The sequence below is a fragment of the Euwallacea similis genome, chromosome 33 (assembly GCF_039881205.1).
Source record: "Euwallacea similis isolate ESF13 chromosome 33, ESF131.1, whole genome shotgun sequence".
Taxonomy (NCBI): Eukaryota; Metazoa; Arthropoda; class Insecta; order Coleoptera; family Curculionidae; genus Euwallacea; species Euwallacea similis.
In genome coordinates this window covers 1,551,652-1,578,208 of record NC_089641.1, presented here as the reverse complement: position 1 = coordinate 1,578,208, position 26,557 = coordinate 1,551,652, and the positions used below count along the sequence as shown (strand labels likewise).

General features: G+C 35.9%; 1 protein-coding gene and 1 pseudogene across 1 annotated transcript in view; one reads left to right on the top strand and one right to left on the bottom strand.

Annotated features, from left to right (window-relative positions):
• The window catches only part of Fhos (Formin homology 2 domain containing), a 93,050-nt gene extending 71,582 nt beyond the window's left edge, over positions 1-21,468 (bottom strand). The window contains exons 1-5 of the mRNA XM_066404227.1: positions 21,297-21,468; positions 20,256-20,398; positions 14,403-14,532; positions 11,466-14,349; positions 10,757-10,790 (exon numbers count right to left, since the gene is read on the bottom strand). Coding sequence (XP_066260324.1) covers positions 10,757-10,790; positions 11,466-14,349; positions 14,403-14,532; positions 20,256-20,276 — 3,069 coding nt within the window. The 5' untranslated portion in view covers positions 20,277-20,398; positions 21,297-21,468. The remainder of the gene's footprint in view (positions 1-10,756; positions 10,791-11,465; positions 14,350-14,402; positions 14,533-20,255; positions 20,399-21,296) is intronic.
• Positions 21,469-22,636: 1,168 nt separating this feature from the next.
• On the top strand, positions 22,637-23,979 carry LOC136418139 (farnesol dehydrogenase-like; annotated as a pseudogene).
• Positions 23,980-26,557: the final 2,578 nt, after the last annotated feature.

The window sequence follows — 26,557 nt, the reverse complement described above, 5'->3', positions numbered from 1 at the left end:
AGAGTCAGTTAACACTAAAGGCAATTTTAAAGACGGTTTTTATTCCAAACAAATGCTAACATCAACTCATTTCAACCCGAACTTTAGAAAACCTTAGGTTAGTAGAAGTAGCTCATCAATCAGTTAGAGTTAAAGATTGAAAAATACTATTAAAAGCAAAATAACTTTAACTTAACCAGCTTTATGTTAAAATTAGCAGCATAATAATAAATTTAACATATGCAAATCCTTCATACTGCTTAGTGAATATGAAAAGCAACGGGATTTTAAGCCCGACTATTGTTACAGCAATTGACTTTAACTAAGGCTTTAACCGATTTTAGAGATAATTTTTAAAGAAAAGTCGAATTATTTAGGATAAAGAAGAATCTTAACAATAGAGTTAAGATCAATTCGTTTAACGAAGACTTTAAAGAACTTAATAAATCGACTTATGAGAACTCAATTCGGGTTAGTTCCAATAACGTCAACATGAAGAATTTATCCTAGGCTGACTATATTGTAAATCTACTTTAACTAAGGCATTAATAAAATTTTGAGAGAATTTTGAATTCATGATTGTTTCAGGTTAGTTACAAGTGCAGTTCAGGTTACAGTTTAGGTGAGTTAAAGCTAATATTCACAGCATTGGCGCACAACGTCTTATTCAAGTTAATTTTTGTTTGATAAATAGTTACGCCACTGTTTTTCATATAATGAATGCAGGAATTTTTCAGCCGATTCGAAGTGGTTAGAGCTAATGTTCTCAGCAGAAGCATTGGCGTATATAATGGGATGGATTGCAATTTTCTAAATTTCCTTTCTAACGATTTTATTGAAATTCTACTGGCAATTTAAAGCAGGTTTCATAAATAATGACGTCAGTGTTTCTCATATAGATAATTTAAGAATTTTTCAGCGGATTTTAAGTCACTGGAGCAATTAGTTTCGGCAAAAGAATTGGCGCACAATGTTTCTTTTCTGATCTACAATTTTTTAAACATCTTTCGAGTAGTGCTTGCTCAATTTTCAAAGTGCGTTAACTCTCCAAGAAGTTCAGGTGCATACGGGCAGTTCAATACCAAGGCCGAAAGAGGAACTTTATTGGATGGGAAATTTGAGGATACTGCCGCACTACCAGCTTTTCAGAACGAATTTAAAATGCAAATGAATAGCCCAGTTAATAATTTAATATCACATCTGACTTTCTCGCGTCTTTCCTGAGTCTAACTTGACCCAGAACCCTCCCCGATTGCTCAATTACATGGAAGATATTACCACTTAAATCCGGTATTCAAAATACTCGTATCTCCATCAAGTCTGCAAAGTCACGAAAGAGACAGCACCATTAACTTTTCGTCTAATTTGCGTCCTTTTCAATCAGGCTTCGACAGGGGGAAACTGTTACGAAACCGACAAGAAGAATTTGTACGTATCGGACAAAAACTGTCAAGTACAACGGACAACACAAAAGAACATTATTTACCAAAGGTTGCCCAACAAACTATTGCCTTATTTTTATTTGTTTTTGCTATCATTAAAGTCGTCACGACATGGTCACGACTACCATTAAATCTCTTCTGCACCAGTTTCAATATCAGCTCAACAAGTTCTGAGATACAGAGAACCCGCTTTATGTGGTAATGGCTTAATTCAAAGAAGACCGTTTTTATTATTGACATGTGAAATTATAAAGTGGAGAGAAAGCACGAGGGACTTGAATAAATAAGGGTGGATTTGTAGTTTCAAGAATGTTCTTGTTTCGTTGGAGATCGAAGGACCAAAGCAAATATTTGTTTTGCGCCCTAAGCAGGTGGAGTTTTCGGATAAAAAAAAGCTGTCTAGGGTTAAAAACTGAAATTCAAGTATTCTGGATTGATTGCGAAGAAAAAAAGAGAAACCTGCATTGGAAATTAAAGTGCGTTCCATTTGCAGATGTGTTATGAAACCATGCAGAATTATTAAACGGTGTTTGTTAATTAACAAGCTACTTTGTGATATTTTACGTTTTTATATAATTTTTATTATTTCCTGCCCGTGTTTGCAAAGATATTTTAAAATAATGGCACGTTAACATTTCGCAACTGTGCATTCTTTATGTGTCTATTCAAGAAGCAAAAACAACAAATGACCTTTTTACAATATGTATTTTCTTTCCTTTATCTAATGTTTTTCAGCGTTCCGATTTAAATTCCATACAAAAAAAACATACGAGAAATTCCGTAGTTTCTGTTCGCGTTTGTTCAGGTTAACCCACGTTCAGGTTAGCCCAAGAAACACTTGCCTAAACTAAACTTTTAATGAAAAAAATATGCCGTGATAATTGACAACATAGCGAGAGCACTGACGTAGCCTTCATGGTCTATTACAATATAGAGTTTATCTTTAGATGGAGTTATAGATGTGCAGCTATAGCTTGTAGAAGCAAACGTTTTCCCTTGCTTTCTGCATTTCGTGTAATTTTCCAATTTAAGACATTTTTCTTTTTTCAAGTACACTGTAAAATCTCCTTCGGCCTTTTTTCATTCTTTCACTCATTTTCCAAATTTTCCTCTATTGAACTGTTTTTATGCCTCTTCACATTTCACGCTGAAATCCGTCGAGCTTCTTAAGTATCTTCGCGTTCTATCATTTCAAAGTTTCTTTTACCACAGAGGATTTCCTTTGTTTTCTGTACCTTCCAATTATACGTAATGTTTTCTTTGCAAAATGAAACAATTTTTTTTAGTTCTCTGTTTTTCTTTTATATCTAATTTATCTTTATTTATGTCCAAAAGGTGAGCATTCCACTGATATTTGGTGATATTTTAATTTTGTAATAAAACAAACGCAAATATCACGGAATTTCACAGCCAAAAAGCTTCTCGGCCGTATAGTCGTACTTGGAAGTTCATTAGAAAACATGGCCTTCCATGGCCGTCCATATTTTACCAAAAAGATAGAATTTCAAATGAAGTTTTGAATAAGGCGACATTTTAGTGCACACAAATTTTGTCCATAATCTTATTCACAAGATACTAATCTCGGGTAAATAAACCTAGTCAGTAATGTGATCCATCATCTATTCCACTTAATCTAAGCAGCTCAGTACTAAATAACACCACAAAGTTGCAAATTTTATGCCGATAAATAAATCTTCCTATAAAGCTTGTTAATGGGCAATAGCGCGGGATTCTCATATCCGATTTTTCTATCTCAAACGCGTATCAGATTGCGGAGCATTTAAATGATCACTATTAAAACTAAAATAATAATAACAGTAATTGCTAAGTGATATATGGGCAGATTATTTGAAGATAACGGCATCGACTAAAGGAATTTAATTGGATTGGGCCTCGGATTAAAGGAGACTATTGAATTCATATAACGGAATTATAGGATTTGCGAGGAAAATTTTAGCCATTGTATAATTTGCCAATAATCTCTCCTACATCGAGATGCTTAATTAGAGGTTAATAATTGCATTTTAAATTTGTCTCAAAATTCATGACTCATAGATTGTTAATACAATTTTTCAGCTTTGCGCATTAACCTCAGTGTTGATGCGCAAAACGCTGCGCTATTTCATTGCTAGGCGCCATTTTTGCACTTTGCTCAAGTAAGCGAAGTAAACATAACGGTGCGCAAAGTGCTTATTTCGCACGCGTTTATTTTCATAACCCGAACATGAAGACATGAAAAAAAAATTATTTGCTCCTCGCATACGCGAAATATCTTTTATTTTGGAAGTAATTTTAAAGGAACTTTTCCTCAATCAAAAAAGAACCATAATCACAGTTCTTATTGGTAAAGAACTTACCCGATGGGGAGACTTCAGCAACCGATGAACAGCAGCTAGTTGATTTATGAGCGGCAAAGTAACGCTGAAGGTATGCAACGGCGGTCTAGCCGGATCGGGATAATTGGTGGTGTAAGAGAATGGATCAATATCATTCAGATATTGCACTCTACATGTCAGAGACATTGTGGAATCACAGTTCGTATCACTAGGAGTGTTTACATTAGTCACTTTGGCCAGCGAGGCTGTAGAATCTTCAAAATCCTATATCGAACACCATAAATTTTAGACCGAGAAAGTTGGTGTCTCAAAAGTGGTTTTGCTCCATATGAAATCATTCCGAATATAATAACTGATTTTTATCCATATTCTAGATATTTGCTAAATATTGTGATATCTTTAAAGAATGGGGCGGGCGGTTAAAATGGTTTAGGTTTTACCTCCGAGACTACTCGTGAGGTATTATGATTTCCTTATCATGACAACAAAACTACAAGATCTTTTTATCCGACATTTGCAATAAATGCCTTATTTTAGTTCCTGTTTAGGTACAAACTTATTAGTTCTGCTTTTAGCTTTTCGACTTAATCACTAGTTAATCATAAATCTCAGACGTTGAGTCTGTGATTCTCCGGACTTTGTGCGTTAATCAATACTGTTCCTTTGAATTCAGATAGTGCAAACATGATAGATTAATTTTTTGTTTTCCCCTTGTTAAAAGTAAATGTTGTCGATTCAACATCAATTCCAACATCGAATGGAAGGCTGACACAAGAACAAACCGAAAAGATGACATTGAGACATATAGCCCTTAATTAGTGACAAGAAGAAAGATGGAATCCACAAAAATCATTAGTTGATCTTACCGTAAATGAACGCAACAACGATGAACCGACTGGAAGATTATAACAAGAACTGCAAAAGAATAAGGAAAAGCACTTTGCACGAATTGAGAAGGAAAAACTTCATTCCTAGCATCAACATTCCTTGAGGTAGAGCCAGAGGTAGATGATCTTATAGCAGCCCATGGACAAAGAAAGATAGACAAGTGAAGATGATATTCAAGACTCTTTTAATGCGACTTGAAGCATTTAGATTGAGCTCTCTTGCATGATCTCCTGATAGGTTTTGTACGCTTTTGCTGCATACATTGCATCGGATATCTGAATGAGTACTTCAGATATCTTGGTGAGGTGTTGGTGAAACCCTCCACTAAACTTCCATTTTAATGCCTGAGGTAATTCACAATCTCATTGAAGATATCTATCGGTCTAACGCAATCTTTAGTTTATTTTCTTAAGGTTTGACCGGGTTTGGTTAGTGGCATTACTAAATAGTATTTACTCTGATTAATACTTATCGCGATTTTCCTAGCAAATGAAAGTACCCTATTTGGTAATCTTGGAAGTCCATTAACGACACATTATTAGGCAACAAACGGTTTATCCTAATTGTTCATTGTTTTCGAGTAATTAACCAAAATAAAATATTTACTTAAATGGAATTCATGCACTCCTGGATGAGTTATTTCTAGTGGCTGCAATAAATTATCACTTTGATAAGTATAGGACTTCCTATGGGAAATTTTCAATGTAACTCTTTTCCACATAAAACGACTTCAAGATGCTGTTATAAATCATTATTTTTTTTAGTGAAACAGTCGTTAAAGAAGCGTCATTGTCTAAATATAGTAAAATACACAATGCCAACGCAGTACCCAGTCAATGAAAGGTGATTTGTATTCAAGAGCTGTCCGTTCTGTTTTGATTCAGGTTCAACCGAACTTAACGACTGAAATTTTAAATGAGCTCGTTTGGAAAAAAAGTAGATTAACTATCAATTCTGGTTTGTAGGTCCACTTCGGAGTTAAACGTTCCTTATTTGAATTTATAATTAATCGAGTGGCTACTAGTAAATTAGTTGTCGCTACAGGGTTCAGTTTCATTGGTCATCTCGGCAATTCCCTGAACTTTAGTTTCGGGGACTTCGCTGCGAATGCATGGAAATCGGGCTTTGTACTGAAATGCATGTAATAAGCGGGATGCGAAAGAAGGCATGAATCAAAGAACCGTTAAAAAGTCTTAAAATCGAATGCAAAAAAACGAACCGAAGAATACCACCAGTCGCTGAACTTGAAAATGATACCGCCAGGAACCCGTCAAGTGACATCTATAAACACACGAGTTTCAAGAATGGAATTTTGTGCGAAATTTTTACATAAAAATTTCTCTGTACTGAGTGAAAATCAATGGGTTTGATGACCATCAAAAGACCCTAGCAGAAAATTTCTTCCTTTGGAATTTAACGCTCGAACGAGCATTCGAGAGTTTGAAGAAGCATATTTTGAGCTCTGTTCCCACGAACTCATCGCCGCTAACCGGTACGACTTACCGGGTGCTGTATAACCTTAAAACGGTGTCAACAAAAGTGAATCGCCGGTACTTTTCTTTAAGAATCGTAAAGCCGCCCACATGCGAACCACAAGCACTGAAAAACTTAATAAAGTAAACAAAGTAAATGTCATATTTGCCCAAGTCCGGCAGTAATCGATGGGTACCACCATTTCACTCTCTGCGGCATTTTTACTGAAACCACTTACGTAATACATGATTTTTAAATTTTTCTAATTCAAGCACGTTAACCAAATTCGACATTTTTTGTTTGGGACACCAATTTCTCCTAAATGAAAATTTTCATAAAATCTTTCTATTGATACGTTTAAGTAAGTAGATACTCCTCACTCTCCACACAAAAGACGGTCGTCACTCACAAGTCACGAAACCGAATATCGCGGTTCTTAAAAAATGCAGTAGTACTGAGGCAGTACCTTTAGTAACGACAAAAACATCGGAACATCGTCGGACTGGCAACTACCTGTGATCACGGCTCCGCCGAGTTTCAGCTGTTTTATTCAGCTGTCTCAGAACAGACTAGACTCACCGCATGTCGTGCGGCACTGGCAAGTGGGCAGAGAATGGCGCCAAACATCGCGAGCGGCGAAACGGGGAACTATTTTCTGAATTTTTGGAAAATTTTTGCTTCATTGAAAAATCCTCTTTGGTAATAATTAACTCAGATTTATGGACAGAAATTTAAAAGGCATAGTAAGTAGAAAAAGAGTCGTTTTGGTCGATTAATAATTATCAAGATTTCGTAAGCGGTAACAGATTTGGAAGTTCTTTTCTAAAAAACTAAAAAGAGGTTCAAGTAATTTGTTAAAAAAAGACCTATTTATACATTATCATTGTCTACGAGATACGTACTCACGTACGTAGCTTGCTGCTGACCGGTTTTATATTTTGGACAAACGATATAGCAGAAACGTATCTACCTACAACAATACAATGATTCCCGGAATCATTTTAAGAAGCAAAGAAATGAAAAAAATTATAAATAAAAAAAGGGGACGCAAATATTTTCTTAACAGTAGAGCTATAAATGGAAAACTTTTGGCGTAGTACATGCAAATTTCAAACTAAAAATGACGAAAAATAGCCCAATAAAGTTCTTATCTTGTTCATTTATCTTCTTGGTACTCATACCCCTCTGAACGTCATTAGTTTCAATCTGATTATAGTGAAAATATTTTTAAGTAGAAATGGTTCATATTTAACTTTAAATGGACAATCGTTAGTGTGAGACAAGCAAAATCCAAGTTGCAAATTTTCAAAAATTATGCTACAATCATTGTAATATTTAAGTTTTGATTTTACTTAGTTGGTATCCGCGCGCCCGGTGCGCCACTGGTTTCAATTTGATTAAACTGAAAATATTTCTGTTTCGAGGCGGTTCGTGTACCCAACTTTAAATGGAAAATCATTAGCGTAGGGCGTGTAAATTTGAAGTTGAAAATTTGAAAAATCGAGCAATAATAATTCTGACAGGTATTTCATTTTTTATTTTGCCTTGTTAGTATTCATGGCCTCATTACGCCACTGTTTTGTATCTAACTAAACTGAAGACATTTCTGGGTAAAGGGGTTTCACTTTGTTGGTATTCATTCCACCAGTACGCTACCGGTTTCTATCGGAACGCACTGGAAATATTTCCATATCAAGATGGCTCACAGGTCTTTTAATGAAATCCATTGCCGTGGTCTATGCACCTTACAGGTTCAAATCAGCGCGCCTCTGCTTTGTATTGGAATAGGAGTAATTTACCTTGGAATTGATCTGAGTAGGATTTCCTCGTATGTCGATATCTCGAAATTAAAGGAAAAACTGAATTATTCGATGTGCAGTTTTGACTTGTAGTTACTATTTGGGAGGGAGTGCACTATGCGGTGTGTGACGGCGGTGTGCACTATGCTTGTAAGAAATCTTTTTTCCGATGAAAATTACTTCTATTACATAAATAAAACACAATTAAGATTGTGGTTTTACAAATATTTTAAAATCAAGATTAATTGGAGCATTTTGCGTCCGCGTTAGCTAAAAATAAATCGAAAGGTTAAGCGTTCGACGAAAACTGATCTGATTTTTTCCCTATAAGCGGTGTATAAGATTGGCAAACAACATTGTGTTAGATTTACGGTTTCTATTTGGAAAATTAATTAAACGTGTCGCATTTCGATTGAATTTTATGGAATTCAACTGTGAACATCACGCTTGTATTTCTACTCTTCGGATAGCCTTGTTTTATGGAGAGGCAGAGAATCTAGCCGCGTCGAGAATTGAAATTCACTTCATTTCACTTCGCACTGAAATCAAACGCATCGCGTATATTTTTTGCTGAACTAGTTGTCGCCAAAAAATCAAAAAAGTTTACTGTTACAAGAAACAAATCGATTGGAAATCTACAGATGTTAGCCATAACAAAATGCAATGACCTTCAGGTAATTTCACGGCAAGTGCTTTGAACTTGATGAATTTCAAATTTCGTTCTGTTTTTCACTCAAGTTATGAACTTATGCACATAAATTTGTATAATATCCAGACAATAACAATTGTTAGTTGAGGACGAAACGGTACTTTTTTCGTAAACTTGACTCACGGATTTTTCCCAAACTTTGTTGGGAAAACTTTAATAACTTTATACCTTAATTTATGATAATTTCCGCAGGTATTCGATAATAATGCCTACAACCCAGGATCCTTCATAATGCCTTTTCCAAGTAAAACGAAATTTTTAACGGTACGCCTCGCATAAAGAGCGACTTTAGTACCGTAACTAAAACTTTTAAGGGAGAACCCGCATTGGCCGACTCGTAAACATAATTGGATTTAATAAATTAGCAATCTCCGAATTATCCGACTTTGGGCTTTTAAATTTGGAACGTCTTATTACCGTTAGTTATTGAATGAAGTCACGCAGGTACTGAATCTTCCTACAATGTTGCGCTTATTTAATCTAGAGCTTTGCAACGCTTTGCATAATATTCAGATTACTTTAATTTGTAATATATATTCTGATGCTATTAAAGTACCAAAATGAGGGGATGGCGGTCTCATACATACTCCAAATTGAGTAACTAATCTCCTTATCAGAACTCGCCCATAAACAATCGTTCCCTGAAAAAAACCGGACCGATTCTTAATTGAAGTGAAATTGTCCTTGGAAAGGTTATCTCATTTTATTACCTTTATTATGATGCGAAATTCGGCTCTTTCGTAACAGTAAAAATGTAAATTCGTCCAGTTGGAATAAATTGTTATACTTTTTAATGCCGAAAACGTGAGACGCAGGCTATTCGGAGTCCCATGAGAAAGGTCGTATAATGACGAGGCTTGAGACCGTACCAAATTGGTTCCTTTATTTGATTTGCCTCAAGCCGGAGGGAAAAGTCGTTACAGCAATCGCTTTGTGTTAGAACTGTTTATCTAGTCATGATTTGACCGTCCGGTAATTTATGGGCAGCGTTAGATTGAAAGGATGAGCACTCTAGGTGCAAATATCCTAATAGAAAAGCGGCTTATAATTTGAAAGCTTTAGTTAGATCTTGCTACTTTTACTAACATACTTAAACTTAATCAAAGAAAAATATCAGAGAAGAGCGAGAAATCGTCGAATCGTCACAAATCTTCAACAGGAGCGAAAATGAACCCTCCAAGATACCAAGAAATTCGAGGGTGTGTTTGAAGCTTTCACAAAATTAAACAAATTGAACATCAGTTACTAATTTGTTCTATGTGTTTGAGGCGGTTTGTTCATTGTTTTCTTTATTCTACTTGAGACTAACACTCACACGCACACTTAGGCTTTATTGCAGCGGGAAAGTGCTCATAATTCTCAATCAAAACCATTGGGAATAATATTCACCCTTTAGAAAGGGAGGTACATCGTTTTCGCGCCGATATCTTGGGAACACGTAGAGCAGTTGCCTTAAAAAAGCACTAAAATTAATCGTCTCTATGCATTAGAGATGAATCATTCATCTAGGAGTAATTTCTTCTACATCATAAAAAATCTTCAAATCTTAGATCTTCTAGATCATTTGGCAACATGCAATACTTTTGCAAATCGACGTCAATTTATATAAAGAAATGCTAATGACGACGTTGTCAGTTTCTAATTAATCAAGCAATACACCTATTCTTACGTAACTTTAAAATACTCAAAGTTTGAAAATAAACTATTTCTTGGTTTATAATTAACTTGAATTAAAGTGTTCTGTGATATTTTCAAGAATAATGGTCAAATCCAACTTAAGGAGACCCATGAAAAACGAACCTTGTCAATATGGTGAACGTGCAATGTTCTCTAATCTATTAGATTTTTAGTAAATTTCAATATTATAATTAATGTTTATCTACAAGCGTACTATAAGTAGCATTTACCACGCTGGTTCTAGGGCTGTAAATAGTGAATTATCGCTGATCATACGGTAAGGTAACCTTGCCGCTGTAACTGTATGTAATTACCGTCCTCTAGTGATTGTAAACCGCGCCTCAGCAGGTCGATTTACAAATTTTGGTGGCCGCATGCGGTAATAACTTATTTACCGCATTTATTATATAATGTACTATTTAGCAAATTATTTAATAGATAGTAATTACTTACCGCATTGCGGGCTAAGTTAGGATCTTTTCTCAATCTGAAAAAAGAAAAAATAATGATACTGTTTTTAATATAAACATGAGTTTATTCATTAAGAATATTCAGGTGTTTTATGCAAAATGTCCACATGTCCATCTAGTATTTACTGACAAACCATTTATCATAAAAATTAAAAGCAACAAAGTTCTTCATGTGTCTCTTTTTTCAAACGTCCTATATTCTGTGTAAATATACATTCCAGCTTCCAAACGATCTTGAAAATTACTGCTTCCCAGAAAAATGCAGCTCTAAGGCCCTGTCAAACTCTTAGTAACTTTGGCAGCAATATAATTTCTTTTCATAGAAAAAGAAAAACCAGAGCAGAGCATTGATTAATGTTTCCATCTCCATGCAAATTTTCTTGCTAGCAAAGATATCAGGACTATGTAAAATCGGGCCTTAGGACCAACAGATAAACATCCTGGCAATTTTAAAAAATGATTAATTAAAGAAAATATATTCATAAAAACATTAAAATCGACACAGAGTATTGATCAGTCTAGTACATTTCTTGGAAAATTATCTTTTTGATAAAGTTTCCTACCAGTATATTGACCTAATGGTCAGATCAGATTTTGATTCCAAAGAAATGTAACATTTCTTCCTTAGATTGGAATTTAGGACCTATCCCAAGCACACACCAAAAATTATCCTTATCACCAATATTACTTACCCTCTCATCGGAGCCCCACTAGGTGTGCTGGCCTCATGAATTATCACCTCCCTAGCATCTACCTCCCTACACTCATCGTGCTCATCTTTATACCCGAAAATCTTGTTCATTATCGGACTCCACAACTGCCCGGTACCACCCAGAATATCATCTATATTGGTATGTCGTGAAATAAATAGCGAAACCAACTGCTTCTTGCCCTCTTCTCTCAACGAGGGTACATTATCATATGGACTCAACCGACCTTCACTATCTCTGGGCATCTCCAAACCTTCAGGACTCGCTCTATCTCCCAGAGGCTCTGGACGATCAGATTCTTGACTCTCTTGTAACCACCAAGCCCTTTCCCCTGATTGTTGATGTCTTATGGCATATGCAGGTTTCTCAGGTACTTCTTCTCTTGATGCTGGAACTGAGGTGTCATCATCGTTAATCCACCATTCACGTTCCCCAGAGTCAATGTGCCTGAGATGATGGGTTTCCAGACAATCTGATGGTTTCTGATATGTATCGATTTTTCTATTATTCTCTGAGTTTGACTTATCGCTATCTTGCCACCAAGTTGAGTTTCCAGAATCATTTCTTCGATATTCAGTACTTGATGGTTCTGGTGCAGTCCAGTTGGGATAAGTTTGAATCCCTTCTGGTGGCGTAGAATTTTTCTGAAGCCACCAGGGGGCTTCCCCACTCTCAATGGGTCTGATTTTAGGCCTTTGTTCCTCATTCTTTTGAGTCCCTGTCTGTTTATATACCTGCACCCCTTCAGGAACTTCCGTAGGATTCTCTTCCAGCCACCAAGGCTTCTCTCCTGACTGTACATGGTGGATCACAGGTCGTGATTGTTGGGTCCAGTTGGGGTATGTTTTCACTCCTTCTGGTACCTGAGCATTTTCATCTAGCCACCAAGGTGTTTCTCCTAATTCTACATATCTTATTGGTGGTTTGTTCAAAGGGGCTGTCATGTTATTTTCGGCATTATATCCAGAATAAATCTGCATCCCTTCTGGAGGTTGTTGATTACTATCCAGCCACCAAGGAGCTTCTCCCGAGGAAGTTTGGTTTAAGGTCCTTTTAGGACTACGAGGAAGATTGGACTTTTGATCTAAATATTTCATATTAGCTGGTTCACTGTTTTGTTGCAGACTTGCATCAGGGCTTTCCCCCCACCAACGCTTATCATCAGTTTCAACTCTATGTAAAACCAACTTGGCACTCCTAGCTTCTCCAGTTAGCTCACTAGTGCTTTCAGAACTAGGATCCAAGATCCAAACTACCTTTCCATCAATATCGGCTTTTGAGTCTGAAGAACTCTTTTCACTCTCAGCTCCTTCTAAACTGGGCTGTTTCCCGGTTTTAAACAAATTGGTAACCGGAGCCAAGGCTCTCATGAGAAAGTTCTTGGCCTCAGCCTCATTCTTGTTGTTTAGCTCACTCTTGAGTTTAACTTGAGAAATTTTCGGTTGCAGAGAGTCTTCAGTAATGTTCGCTGACGTTCTAGATGAATTAGCTTTGGTGCTTCTAGAGTCGTCTTCACTAGAACTAGGCCCTGTTGTACTAGCATCGGAACTAGGAGATGCCCTTTGTGGGAGTTTAGAGCTATTACTACTGTGATACGATCTGCAACTGGCCAAATTTTCTGAAACATCTGTGGCATCAGGATCAGCATTATCAGACTCGGCAGAACTAGCTGAATTGCTGCGTCTTCCCAGCTTCTTCCTTGAGCCATCAGGATTCATGTTCAGAACCGACTTCCTGAAGTCTTTGTTGGGAGTGTTCAGGGAATGTAAAGAATTCGTTTTTGCCTCTGGCTTTGGTATGGGAGGAAGTTGCTGCTTTTTGTCTCCAATTTGCTTTGGTGGAGTTAATTTGCTCTTATTTACACATTTCTTCGTTAAGTCTTTATCAGACTTTACGGAAGCAATACTTTTGGTGGAGCTGGTCCTGGAAAGGCTTTTAGGGCTTTCTGCATTGTCTTGCTTGCCCTTTTTGTCCTTTTTATTAGTTGGACTAGTGAATTTCATATCCAGGAAATTAGTCCAGGGAGTAGCACTTATTCTAGAAGCCCCGGCAAACCTCGAGGATTTAGTCGAATCATCCATCCTATCAGACTGAATTTCTTTATCCACCATATTCTCTGGGACAGTCTTAGCTCTCGAGATGGTTTTTTCTATGGTTTTAGCAAACTCTATTCTCCTGCTTCTAAGAAAAGTGGGCGGTGTTGGAGTTCCTAATGTCGGTGAAGTTCCCCTAGTGCACACCTTTACAGTCTCCATTTCCACTATTATTTTCTCTTTTTGCACTGGAGGTTTCTTTGTTGATGGCTCTTCAGGGGCCACAGATGAACACCTACTGCTGGGCCTACTAGGAAGCTCCTGTTGGACATGCAGAGCATTAAGAATCTCCTTGTTCTTTCTCGTAACCTCATGACTGCGAATTGTAGAAGGGCGGGAATATGCTGTATAACTTCTCTCAACCGAGTTTTTAGGGAGGAACCTACTATTAAGGTATTTTTGACTACCAGAAGATAAGTCCTCCCTAGAAGTTTTGGTGGTACTAGAAGCTCTGCTGCCATACTTTGAAGCAATTGTAGAATCGTCTCTTTTTGGAGAATTTGCTGTCAGTCTAGGTAAATTGCTAGTGCTTCCGGCGGGGGATACAGTACTTTCCCTGCTGGTACTCCCTCTAGTGTATGCTCTAGGATAGAGTCTGTTTGAAGTGAGGTAACTAGAGCTTGAAGAAGTGGTGCTTTTGTCTGATTTATCCAACGAAGGACTGACATCTCTAGATCGGGCTGATCGAGCAAGTGGTGATTTATATGACACAGGAGGGTGAGACAGGTCCTTGTCTACGAGTGTTGTTTTAATTCTGGGTGGATCAAGTCGACCTGAAAGGGAGAATATTTGAGTATATAAATGATGATAGCGCTTAGGATTCTACCAGAATCTTTGGCTGCAATGCTGCTGCTGTAAGACCCTCCATATTTGGTGGCTACTCTAGATGGGGCAGATCTAGGGTCTGAGATGGATTTGCTTGATGAAGTGGAGGACCGGCCGAAGGTGGAATCATACTGAAAATTAACATTTCTATAATATGCGCAGGTGACCAAGCAGAATGAATATGGTCAATTATCGTTTCGGGAAATATTGGACAAAATAATTTGTTTCAGCATTCAGAATTTCAGACAGAAGAACAAAATGTGAGGTTTCAATTCGAGAGTCAAAAATTTGAAATGTCCCAAATGCGAGACAGAATTACAGATTCTGAGTTTAAAATTGCGAGTTCTAAGTTCCAAAAATGTTGAAGTTTGAATCAGAATTGTACATGTTGCGGTTTCACTTCAGGATCCAAAAGGCCCAACACTTCAAAATTCCTGCCGAAAAACCAAATCAAAAGGCTGCAATTCGGAGCGCAAAAAGTAATAATTTGGTCAAAAATACCAAAATCACAGATAAAAATATTTGTTTTGCACATTTGTGCCAAATTGTTGTGTTCAGATAGTTCGATATTTTGGACCCATTCTAGAATAAGTAGCTTGGTTTAAGCTGCAAGCTCGTAATTTCTAGACCACTCTGCGTGTTAAATAAAAATAAAAAGGCATGTAATTTAACCACTAGCGTGTTGAAGAATTTGGCAAGCTTACCAAATGAAAATGATTTGCAATTTCATATGATGCAGTACGCAAGCTGAGTGCATCTCCTGGACAGGAGTATTCTTTGGCGTTTTAGTGTTACCGCGACATAATATTGCCTGAAAATTTTATCATCAACTCAAATTTTAACCATAAGGAACGAAATTGTCGTCACCCTCTTTAGAACTAAAATAAACCCAATCAAAACAGCCACATGTACCAAATTCATATGTGCCTTGCCTGACCCAACTCAATAAGCATTATAAATAGTACGGAACTGTTTGCTGGGCTTCAACAATTTTCGATTTGGGTCAAACCCACCAAAAGCTGTAACATTTACGTCGATTTATTTACCTTATGCACACCGTACCTACAAGCGAATTTAGCACAAGTGCGAAACTGGACTCCTCTTCCTGCCCTGGCAGATGTGCCAAAATCCGCCAGACTGGAAATAAAAACTTTTACTACTGCCCACAATTATTACAATGTTGTCCCTGCCTTCATGACTAATTTATGAGATATTTAAATTTAATTCTAAATCACACATTTTTAGCTACATTGGTAAATGCACTAGTTGGAGGTCGTACTTAACATTCATGTAAGCACCAAAATAGCACGTTTTTATTTCGGCTTTACTGACCTGAAACCCGATTTTATAAAGACCACATGGCTGGTTGATCAATTGTTAGTTTCGCAATATTCGAAATATTTAGTTGTCTGGATTTTAATTGAGATCGATCCAGATCGGTTGCTCAACAGCTGGAGCTACGGGGATCTTCTTCTCTTAGCCGCGTGTATATTTTTAAATTAATATTTTTGTCAGAGTTCCAATTTCAAAGCAATGCAAGTCGTGCGTTTCCGATGATCCAGAGAAGGCTGTTAAGTAACGCATTTTGCAAGTGAGGTCATAAAAATAGCGTGATGTCTCTAACCTTGGCTGTGCCACAACACTGCTTTCAGATACCTATTAGGTGGCAGGAAAATATACAACATGCCAATGTCTTTCAGACCACTCTCCAGATTCAGACCCTTATTCGGAATTGACTCGGAAATCGCTCATGAGAGAAATTTCTGTTTCCACCGATTCAATGCAATCACTACATTTATACTGAGTGACAAAAAAGCGCACCAACCTAGTAAAAGTGGATTTTTTTAAATCAAATTTTCTGCAAATATTTGTGATGTTAAGAACAAAGACTGATAACATTTTTATTGAAAAAATCGTGTCTTGCACAATCCAAATTCAGTAACGGATTGCCCCTTCATTTAAACGAATACATTCTGCGGTTCGCGTAGGCATGCTTCTAATGAGGTGATCTATGGCGTCCTGAGGTATTTCATCCCAAACAACTTGTAGCCCATCACGCAGCTGTTGTAAGTTTATGGGAGGGTCAGGAAGCATTCCTAACCTTCGACCCATTATATGTTCGATGGATGACAGGTCGGGCGAACGTACGGGCCATGGGAGAATATTGATGTGGGCCTCTTGCAGGAATAAAAATGTATCCGTGGCAACAAGAGGACGAGCGTTGAAATACGATATTGTTTAACCCTCAAATGTACAGTGTAGCAAACTGTTCCAGAATTTCATGAATGTATCTGTGGACATTCAACTAGCCTTGGAGAAATACTAGACCTACCACCTTGGCTAGTTCCGCTCTAAACCATTAATCATATGGTAAAGGTACGTTCCACTACGAACTCCAAAAGCCGCCTTTCCTCTCTTCGACGCCTGACTCGTCTACCACCATCATACCACGGGCAAAATCTAGATAAATCAGAAAACATGACACTACTCCATTTTCCATCCCAATTTGTCCGTGCATTACACAATTCCAATCTAAGAGCATGATGACGGTTGGTTAGAGCTATTATTGATCTCGGGCGATGTGAATTTAACTCATGGGAACGAATACTGCAATATATGGAACGCATTGTGATTCTATGGCCCATCTCTTCCAAAAAAAAAGTCTCCTATCGATCTGGATGTACTGTGACGATTCGTAATAGCAAGCAGTCTCAATCTCCTTTCATCTCGCTGTATCGTCACTCTAGAGCTTCTTTTGCGTTGTCGACTACCGTTTTCTGACCAGCTTCTCCAGCAACGAAGTATTGTCGTAACATTTCTTTGCATTCGTCCATCGATTTCCCAAAAAATCAATTCCGGCTTCGTGTGGCCCAATTACATGACCCCTTTCAAAATCGTTGAGTTAGTGATAATTCGATCGTCTTCGGATTCTTTTTATTATTTTTTTATTTTTTAGTACCTTAGTTTACAACTATTAGAGCCAAACAATAACAAACCGATTGAACTAGCGGAAAATGGAGTTATTTTTTTAAAGGGCATACCATATAGGTATTCATATTTTTGTGGTACTTTTTTGTCACACATTCCTCTTCGCACCATAAATATGCGTAGCTACTTGGGCCAAACAATTTACACTTTTACTGGGTGATGCGTTTTTTTTGTCACATATTTATTTGTTCTTTCTTTATCTATTTCTCCTGAATCCAACAAATTCACCTTCAGCCAAAGCGGCACAGAAGGCACCTCCCAGGCGTGGTGAAAATCAGCTGCATCTGAAGCCATTTGATCCCTGGAATCCCTGGAAATTAATCGAGTTTAAACGTTTTCGTTTCTGGAGCACCTCGAGTTTGTTTCAGAACTGAATTATTTCAAGGACCAAATTTCCATGGCCCATAACAGTTTCGTGCAAGAGCTGAGCAACTGTGCAGAACTAATTTCAAGCAGACTTCTAAATCCACGATTCTTTCCGCTTCTTGGTCGTTCCGGTAGTACGCCTATGCACGACGGTGCGCCCAAATCCTTCTAAAAATAACCGGACGATGGCGCCTTTTTACTGGGGAATGCCTCTTCACGTTGACAGGTTTATGGGATTTTATAAGGCCCATTCAGTATTCCGTGCTCAAAATCGGGGGGAGTCAAAATAAAAATCGTTCACACATTTAGTACATAACGGAAATCCATTTGATTAGTTCTGGGTGGGGAACTGTTTTGTATAGAGTTAATTTTAGATTGCATAAGAATGAGCTGCTATTCTCAGATTATTTTCCAGAAAGTTCTAATTGCGGTAAAGAAAATAATAACAGCAAGAGCATTCATTAGAAGTGCCTTTTAAGCTGCAGGCTAATTAAACTGACAGCTCTAAGACACGTAACACCTTTATCGCTGAAAGCTCAACAAAGCAGGGACATCTTTGTAGTGTTTTAAGGTCTTTATTTAAAGGCTTCCTGTTTATTTGGACTTCTTTTATTCAATTCCTGTCTAGACTCTTTGAGAATACTCCTAAGTAAGCACTCTTAAAGCCGAGATAATGATATGTCACACGTGACGAATATACTAAAAGATTTCATGAAAGCGAAATGAGGCATGTCCTTGGGACTTCACATATTTTCGTGTCTATCGAAAAAGGAAGAGTTGGGGTGCCATCCAGCCAGGATGTGGAGGCTAATTTAGAGACGGCAGCAGAGGCCAATTATTAAGTGAAATCGTCAGTGACTTCTATCCGGAATTTGAATGTTTAAGACACGTGAAAATGTCATGTCATAAATTGTCATGTTCATGCTTCAATAATGAACACATTCGCAGAAGTTCTCGGCTCGATAAATTACCGGAAAGTCAAAACATTGCTTAAGTCTTAGAGTAACTGAATTTCATGCTCTCATAAATACAACCAGGTACAATTTGAACAAAGTAAGTGGTCAAATATCAAATGAAGAGGTATTTTGATTTCGTATTTAAAAATAGCGATCCAAAGAGCTCGAAATAGCGCCTCCAGGAGTAACAACCTGAAGATCAGTTTTCAATAATAGTCGTTTGAACTTCTAGTGTTAAGTATATGAATTACCTCTGGCGAACATAATTCTTTAAGTGGTTCCTATTTTCGAATCTCCGCTAATTGCTGGTGAATAGCCTTTTTATTGCAATCTCAGATGATTGTTCTATACCAACAATCATCAGAAGTGCATCTTAACATTCCCGCAATGGCCGGAAGAAATTTACGAGAAACAAAAACAGACTTAACTATAAGGAAATTTTTTTTTTATGGTAAAAAAAAATCGTTACCATGAACATCTTTTATGAATGGTTAAATGGTTCTTTAACAACCCGAATGTGATTTAAAAATTGCCCTTTTATGGCAGGAATAGACAAATGCCTCCTTTCTGGTGAAAGGTTTGAAGACATTTTGAGTGGAGAAGCACCTTTGTGTGACTTAAATAGGCATTTTGAGAACGATGATTAAGAGTTAGCGCTAAAAAATTAAAATTTAAAAACTTTTTCGAGTCGTAAAATCCAGCAAAATCAGTTATTTTGGAATCTTCCTCTGCGAAGACAATTGCTGAGATATTTGCCTAATGTTCAAAATCTAGAGATGTTTTTGTTCCCGAAACCACCCCCAAATTGTCTCGATGGAGAGTCTAAATTTTTGGTTTCTTTCGTTCAGATTCAGTTTCAGTTCTTTGAGTCCTTTTCATGTAAAAACTAAATATTGGCGTTCTAAAAAATTTCTGAAAAGATCCAACACACAAGAAATGCAATATGGATATGCATCTCAATTTTAAACTCCTTTTAGAAAATTCGAAGATAAATTATGTGAATCTTAAGAAGAAAATTTAAATTAAAAAAAATAAAAATTTGCCGCGAGAAATTGAAAAACGGTTATATTTTGAATTTGACATCGTGATACGATTCTTTTGTTCCCATAACTCAATTGAGCTGATTGGCGCAAAAGTTAAAAAAAGGGAAAAGAGTTCGTGCCGCGTTACTTTCTTTCTAAAACTCTTTTTGAAATCCGAGACTGGAAATGAGAGATAAAACGTGGGTTGCATATAATAATGCGAGAAATTATTGGATTCGCCTTAATTTTCTGTGTAAATTATGTAAACACGCCACACTAAAAATAACTTTTGGCCTTTAATTTTGCCAAATATCCACATTAAGTTCAATAATTATGTATGCTCGTAATATAAACAGAACCTCGTTAGAGCCCGAGAAACTCCATAATGACATTGAAAGAAGATTATAACGATTACCATCTTGAAGACATCCTTCCTCGAGCACAAAATCACTGATCGCCCAGAATTACAAGATTTTGCGTTAAAACTCCTCTATACTTTTTTCTTAAAAAATGGATACTTACGTAATTCCGGAAACTGCTCATCCTGAAAGCCCGTTATTTCCATTGATTCTAGTCCACAATAACCACTATAACCGAAACGTTCTCACTGATGATCCCCCTTTGGCTGTTACCTTAAGTATAACTGACCCTTGATTCTTTGCCTCCTTTAGAAGTCATCCATGCATTTGCATAAAAATTTGATATTAATTTAAGACATTTAAGAGACATAATTAAGGTGAATAAAAAGGAAGCGAGGGGAACGAACCCTCAAATCATGTAGGTACGATAAGCTGAAGACGATTTAAATTTTAATCAGGAAAGTTTGATGTACGAGTTTGGTGACAAATTAGATGGCTAATTAGGAAGTAATGATTCATGGCTACGTTTCGCATCACATTGATGGCGATTCAGAGTTGTTTTGTGCTTAGTAAATAGTGAATGGCTTAAACCAGGTGGCTAAAATTAGGTTTGGAAGTAATAAAAGTTCCAATTATTTCTTTGCCGGTAGAAATTTCTATTGTCCAAAAATACAATTATTTGCTGGCATCGCGCTTAAATCAAAGTCAGCTGATTTGATTTGGAATTCGGTTTTGATCCGTTTAAGTATGATACAATTTTATACCTTGTAGTGATTCAAATTAGTTTAATACAATAAAGTATCGATTTAAAGGAATTATAACAGTTTGTAGGACACACTAAATAGCATTTAAAAATTGAAAATTGCGCCAATTTAAATGCATTTGGAACTCATCTTTTTCAAAATAAGTGCCAGCGATTACATTAGGATAAAAGTTTCTAAGGTGAAAGGTAAATTTATGATAGATATTTTTAAATAGAGATGACAATTTGAAAACAAAATTTGAACCTACATTTATCAACACTACAGATGATAAATGTAGGTAGAAGTTTTGGAATACCCTCAAAATGAATTAACGTTCCTGGAAAATTATGTCATAAAATCAACTAAAAATGGGTATTGTATAACTTGTTAAAATACCTAAAAATGGTTAAAAAAATAATCAAAATTCGTTTCTTCTAAAAGAACAATAAACTTCTCCAAACCTAAATCCTTCAAATCACCATCAAAATCGCCCCAATTCTTCTCCTAACACAAACTACCACTTTTATTCACCCTTCAAGAATAAATAAACAGTGAATCCAAAGGCTAAAGTCAGTTAATAAATCCAAACTTAAATTGAGTCACTGAAAGTGAATCCGCGCCGATTTTTCACCACTAGTTTTGTTCAGGCGCCGACGACCAGCGTCTAAAGGCGTCTTATCCGAACGATACCGAAGAAACTCGGATTAAGACGAGTCATATGACTTAAATAAATATGTGTGCATGAAGCATTAGAGACACGAATCATGAACTGTGTATTGGATGAGATTTTAGTGTTTATATGGTTCTCATTGTTTCAATAGTAATATTATCGTAATACAACATTAGATCCGCCAAAGCAGACAAATGGCAATGCTGTTTGTGTCAAAGACAGTGCAGGATCAGTGTGATATGTTACATATTGCAGATGCAACCTAGAAATGTCAATAAGAATGGGCTCAAATTGGTGCACTTGTTAGTGTTATTAAATTTAAATCTGAGATTATTCATGTTTTATATTTATCAATAATGAATTCTATTTGATAGAGTTATATCAATATTTATAAGAGTGTAATCAGAATCAATAACACTAATTAAATATGATTTGTAGCTTCTTGACAATGGTGAATGAAGATTTAGCTAATCGTACTTGATGATAATTCTTCTGGCACTTTATAGGTGGCGTCACTTATTAGGCGTCTAATTAAAAACAGCGGGACGCAAACCTCCGTAGGGTAAGTGCCATCTACCGGAATGCGCGTTTTACTAATTCCCATGGCGATAGTTCTGAAATTTTGTTTGCATTTCTGAAGGTTTTTTCATAATATTTTCTATTTAGTGTTATGAAAATACAGGAAGAATAAACATTTACAACACCATTCAACAACAAAAGCTACCTTGTTGTCAACAATCTAATTTTTATAAAATCACCTGTATACTGATGGAGCCATTAAAAGAAATCATACCAAGAATTAGTTTTCCATTTCATTCATTTGTATTGCCATAAGAAAATGTTAAGTAAACACGAATTCATTGAAATGCCGAAACTTTATGATAATATTTATGATATTTGTTTAATTCAAGTTATTTTACTAAAAAAATATACTCCAAATCCACCTAAAAATACATTTTTAACTTGGTACCTAACATAAACAAACAAGTCCAGATTCTTTATTTTCACATAAAGGTTTGAATATAGTGAAAATACAGACAAACATTGAGATGATAAGTGCTAAATATAAATAAACATATAAATACATAAAATTGAAAATCATTCCTCACAAATAAATCTTGGAAACACGCAATGGAGCAGTGGGTTGGAAATGTTGCAGTAGTGACTGGAGCTAGTTCCGGAATTGGGACAAGCATTGCAGAAGCATTAGTTAAATGTAGACTTGAAGTAACTTTTTTTATTTTATTCATAATATTATAGAAAAAAATACAAAATTATAGCTTTCTTTAAGGTTATTAATATAGCAAAAAGAATTGAAAAAATTAAGGAATTATTCTCAAATTTAGTAAACAAGAAAGGAAAATTGTTTGCTATTAAGTGCGATATCTCCGAGGAAGGAGACATATTGAACGCCTTTCGTTGGATTGAAGTAAATGTCGGGCAAGTGCAAATTTTAATCAATAATGATAAAATTATTGAAGACACAAATTTAATTGACGGTACACAATTTTCAATTAGTATTCGGAAATACTAAAGGAAAGATTTTTAGGCCCCTACACATCTTGGAACAAGACGTTCGATGTTAACGTGATAGGTTGATGCATTGCTGGAGACCATAAAATCATGAAACAGCACAATATTTTCGGCCATATTGTTAATATAAATAGTATAACCGGACACAAATTGATATATGGGCCAATGGTTAATGTTTATCCAGCAACAAAGCATGCAGTTACAGCACTCACTAAGACTTTTGCTAGCGAACTGGCATATCACAAAATCAAGAACATTAAGCACGCTGTAAGAATGAATACTAATATTTGAGTTTCAACTCAATTCAGTTTAATTCAAAATTCATATAACATTGTTTTTTTGTTTCATTTACAAAGCGTAAACCCGGGCGGAACAAAAAGCGAAATTACCGATAACCGATAAACTAACCTAAAGAACTTTAACATGAAAATTCCACTGCCGAATGCTGAAGATGTGGCTCATGCAGTAGTTTATTATCTATCTACTCCTCCAGGAGTTCAGATAATCCAAATTTTTCGTGATTATTCCTTTATTGAGAGCAAACTGTTGTTTTCAGCCCTGTATAAATACTTTTTTAACATTAAATCTCATTTGATTTACTTAAGAGCTGTACAGGAAATATTACAAAAGTTTTCAGGGAAATTATCAATTAACGATAATTTTCCAAGTAAACGATTTTATGAATCTTTCATTCACCATTCTATCAAGAAAACTTAACACGCACACAAATTTTAATAATACCTGCTATTTTATAGATTTTATCATTATCTGAGATACTTTACACTAAATATTAGTTTATTATATGATATTTGATTGTATCATTTGCTAGTTCTAAAGTCAAAATCAAAATAGGATCCGTTTGATAATACATTATTATCCAGTTTCGACTGAACTAAGAATAGTTTTTATTAAAAATGTTTCTTTTTATTTCAGGTCGATGAGTCGATTATTCAATCACTTTATGAGAAATTTTGATATGATTTTTCACCAGAAAATATTTAACTAACCTATAGAAGGAATTTTAGTAGTATTTGATCTGGCTCCTACCAAAAAAGGCGACTGTTCGGACCTTAGTAATGAACTCATATATTAAGATTTTTTTCGATTAATTTGTCACCATCAAGTTTATGATTTAGTCTGGCGGTGATAAGAGAGCCTTTAAGTGCGAGCATTTTGTGTCCGACCCTACGTTTTGAATTTATCTTTTATTTAGTCTAGGTAATCACATAACTCTTATATTCCAGCGTGGGAATGTATAATTTTAATTTATGTTCCTTTGTGGAATGTATGTCAGAACTTTAGATGGACTTTGAGAAGATAGTTAGGTTTGAGATACCACGCGAATGGTCTCGAGCTCATCCACTAATTTAAATTTGATAATTTACTCGTTTGTTAATGGTAACTCTTTCTTTAATATTACGCAGAAGAGCACATTAAATATCAAGTTAAAAGTGAGAGTTATTGTTTCTCGAAAGCAGTTTCTCCGAGACTGCAAACTTCAGAGTGGTTCTTAAGAAAGTCCAGTCAACCATCGACTTCACACTAGAGGAATAAAGTTTGATCTTGGAGTCGCGGAATACAATTGTTCCTACGAATTTCGAATCAAACAACCTTTCTCCATTGGATCCAACACGACAAAAATTCAAATGTTTAATATTGTCTTATTAATATTGTAAAAATAATTTTTCAAAATAGCAATAATAATATTGTGTTAATTAAACTCTCAGAAAACACAATCAGAATAATATAAATAGCATGGGAGACGAGATCTAGCACTTGCCACTCATCTAACCACCGTTTATAATAGTCTAACAGAGTACATCAATACTTTAACCTTACAAATGAATAAATAGTAAATGAAGTAGAACAAAAGTTTAATAAGTTATAAACATGACAGCTAACAGATCTATAAAATTTACCATTCAATAACAGTGCGCGGTAACGCAATTTAAATATACTAACCGATGTCCGACTCGGACAATATTAGCCTACGCTGTGTCCTCGCCTTAATCGAGTTCTATGTCAAAGAAAAGTGCTAACATAACCTCTCTGCCTGAATAAGCCTTCTCTATTTTGTGTACTATTGAATGGAGAGCTGTTTCTGTCGACTTTCCCTTGCTGTATGCGCATTGGCCTCTTCCGAAAAAAATGATAAACTTAGTGGTCTGAAGAATTTGGCGACACTGTAGTCAGTTCCTCATATTTTCGAGATGAACACGGCATTCGTCGATCTCTATGCTTGAGAGACTTACTCCAAAAGTGTCACGCTAGTCGTGAGCACCCTGTTTAACAATGGATAATTTGCCTTCAGGTTACTAGAAATTTAGTTCATTCTTTAAATCTTAACTAAATTTAATTCTTCAAATTTACCAAATATTTAGATGCAGAATATCGTTGTATTAGTCACAAATCTCTACCTATTTGTGAATTTTTTAAATAATTTCAAAACACTTAAAATACACCTACAAGTCACTAAAAAGTGAAAACTTAAAGAAAAATCGATTTTTTAACTAATTTGAAGAAGAAAATGTATTTAAAAATGTATCCTTTAGACCAAGTTCTCAGTTTCGTCAATTTTACGTCTAAAATAACGTCGAAATTACGCTACAACGCTGACATCAACTATGACCTGCGCCGTCACTGAAATATGGTCTCGATGGCTTTAAAACTTTCCTTTTACTATTTTCAAATTCCAATTTGCCGTATATCTTCTTTCTGATCTTAACCTGAACACGTTGAAAGTTCATCATCATCGGGCAGCACACCGTAATTTCTCCAAAATAATATTGTTTTCATCTGATCTTTGACGTTTTGGCAATTTTATGGATTTCATTCTGATGCTAGTAGATTCATGAACAAGAATGTTTTAGATAAAAAGTAGAGTGATAATCTCAAAGACTTCCAAAAAGCGCTTTATCCTTGTGTTTTCAATGTATGGCGGAGGCATTACAAATAGAATGCTTCCTACCTAAAAACGTGCAAGAAAAACGCAAAATGCGACAAACATCATTTAATTTCACCTCATATTTTATACTGTAATTGTGAACTGATGTACAACTAGATAACAAATTTGGTTAAAAATAGCCATAGAAAATGCCACAACAAAATGCAGGACGTCCTCCTTAGCTTACGTCCAAAACAGTGCCAACAATGCTTCTCAACCAAATAAAATTTTAGGACATATTATTCACGTATTTATCACAGAGGAGTTTTTTGAGTCACATCCCAAATATTTTCTGGAAAGTGGGCGTTGGAGCTTTGCCAAAGCTCCGGGAAACGAGATTTAATCGCGGATTAAGTGGTACTAATTGTTTGTTGGTACTCTCTTATAGTACGTCAAAATGCGAATTTTATTATTTGGCTCGAAGGAAATTTGTCCCAAAAACTCAGGATTTGATTAAAGTTAAAAGTCAACGGTAAATTATTATGAGAACAATATTATTACAATTTATACGTAAGAAAATTACATACGTCCAGAGATACTTATCCACTCGTATGATAACGCAATTTGTCCTTGTG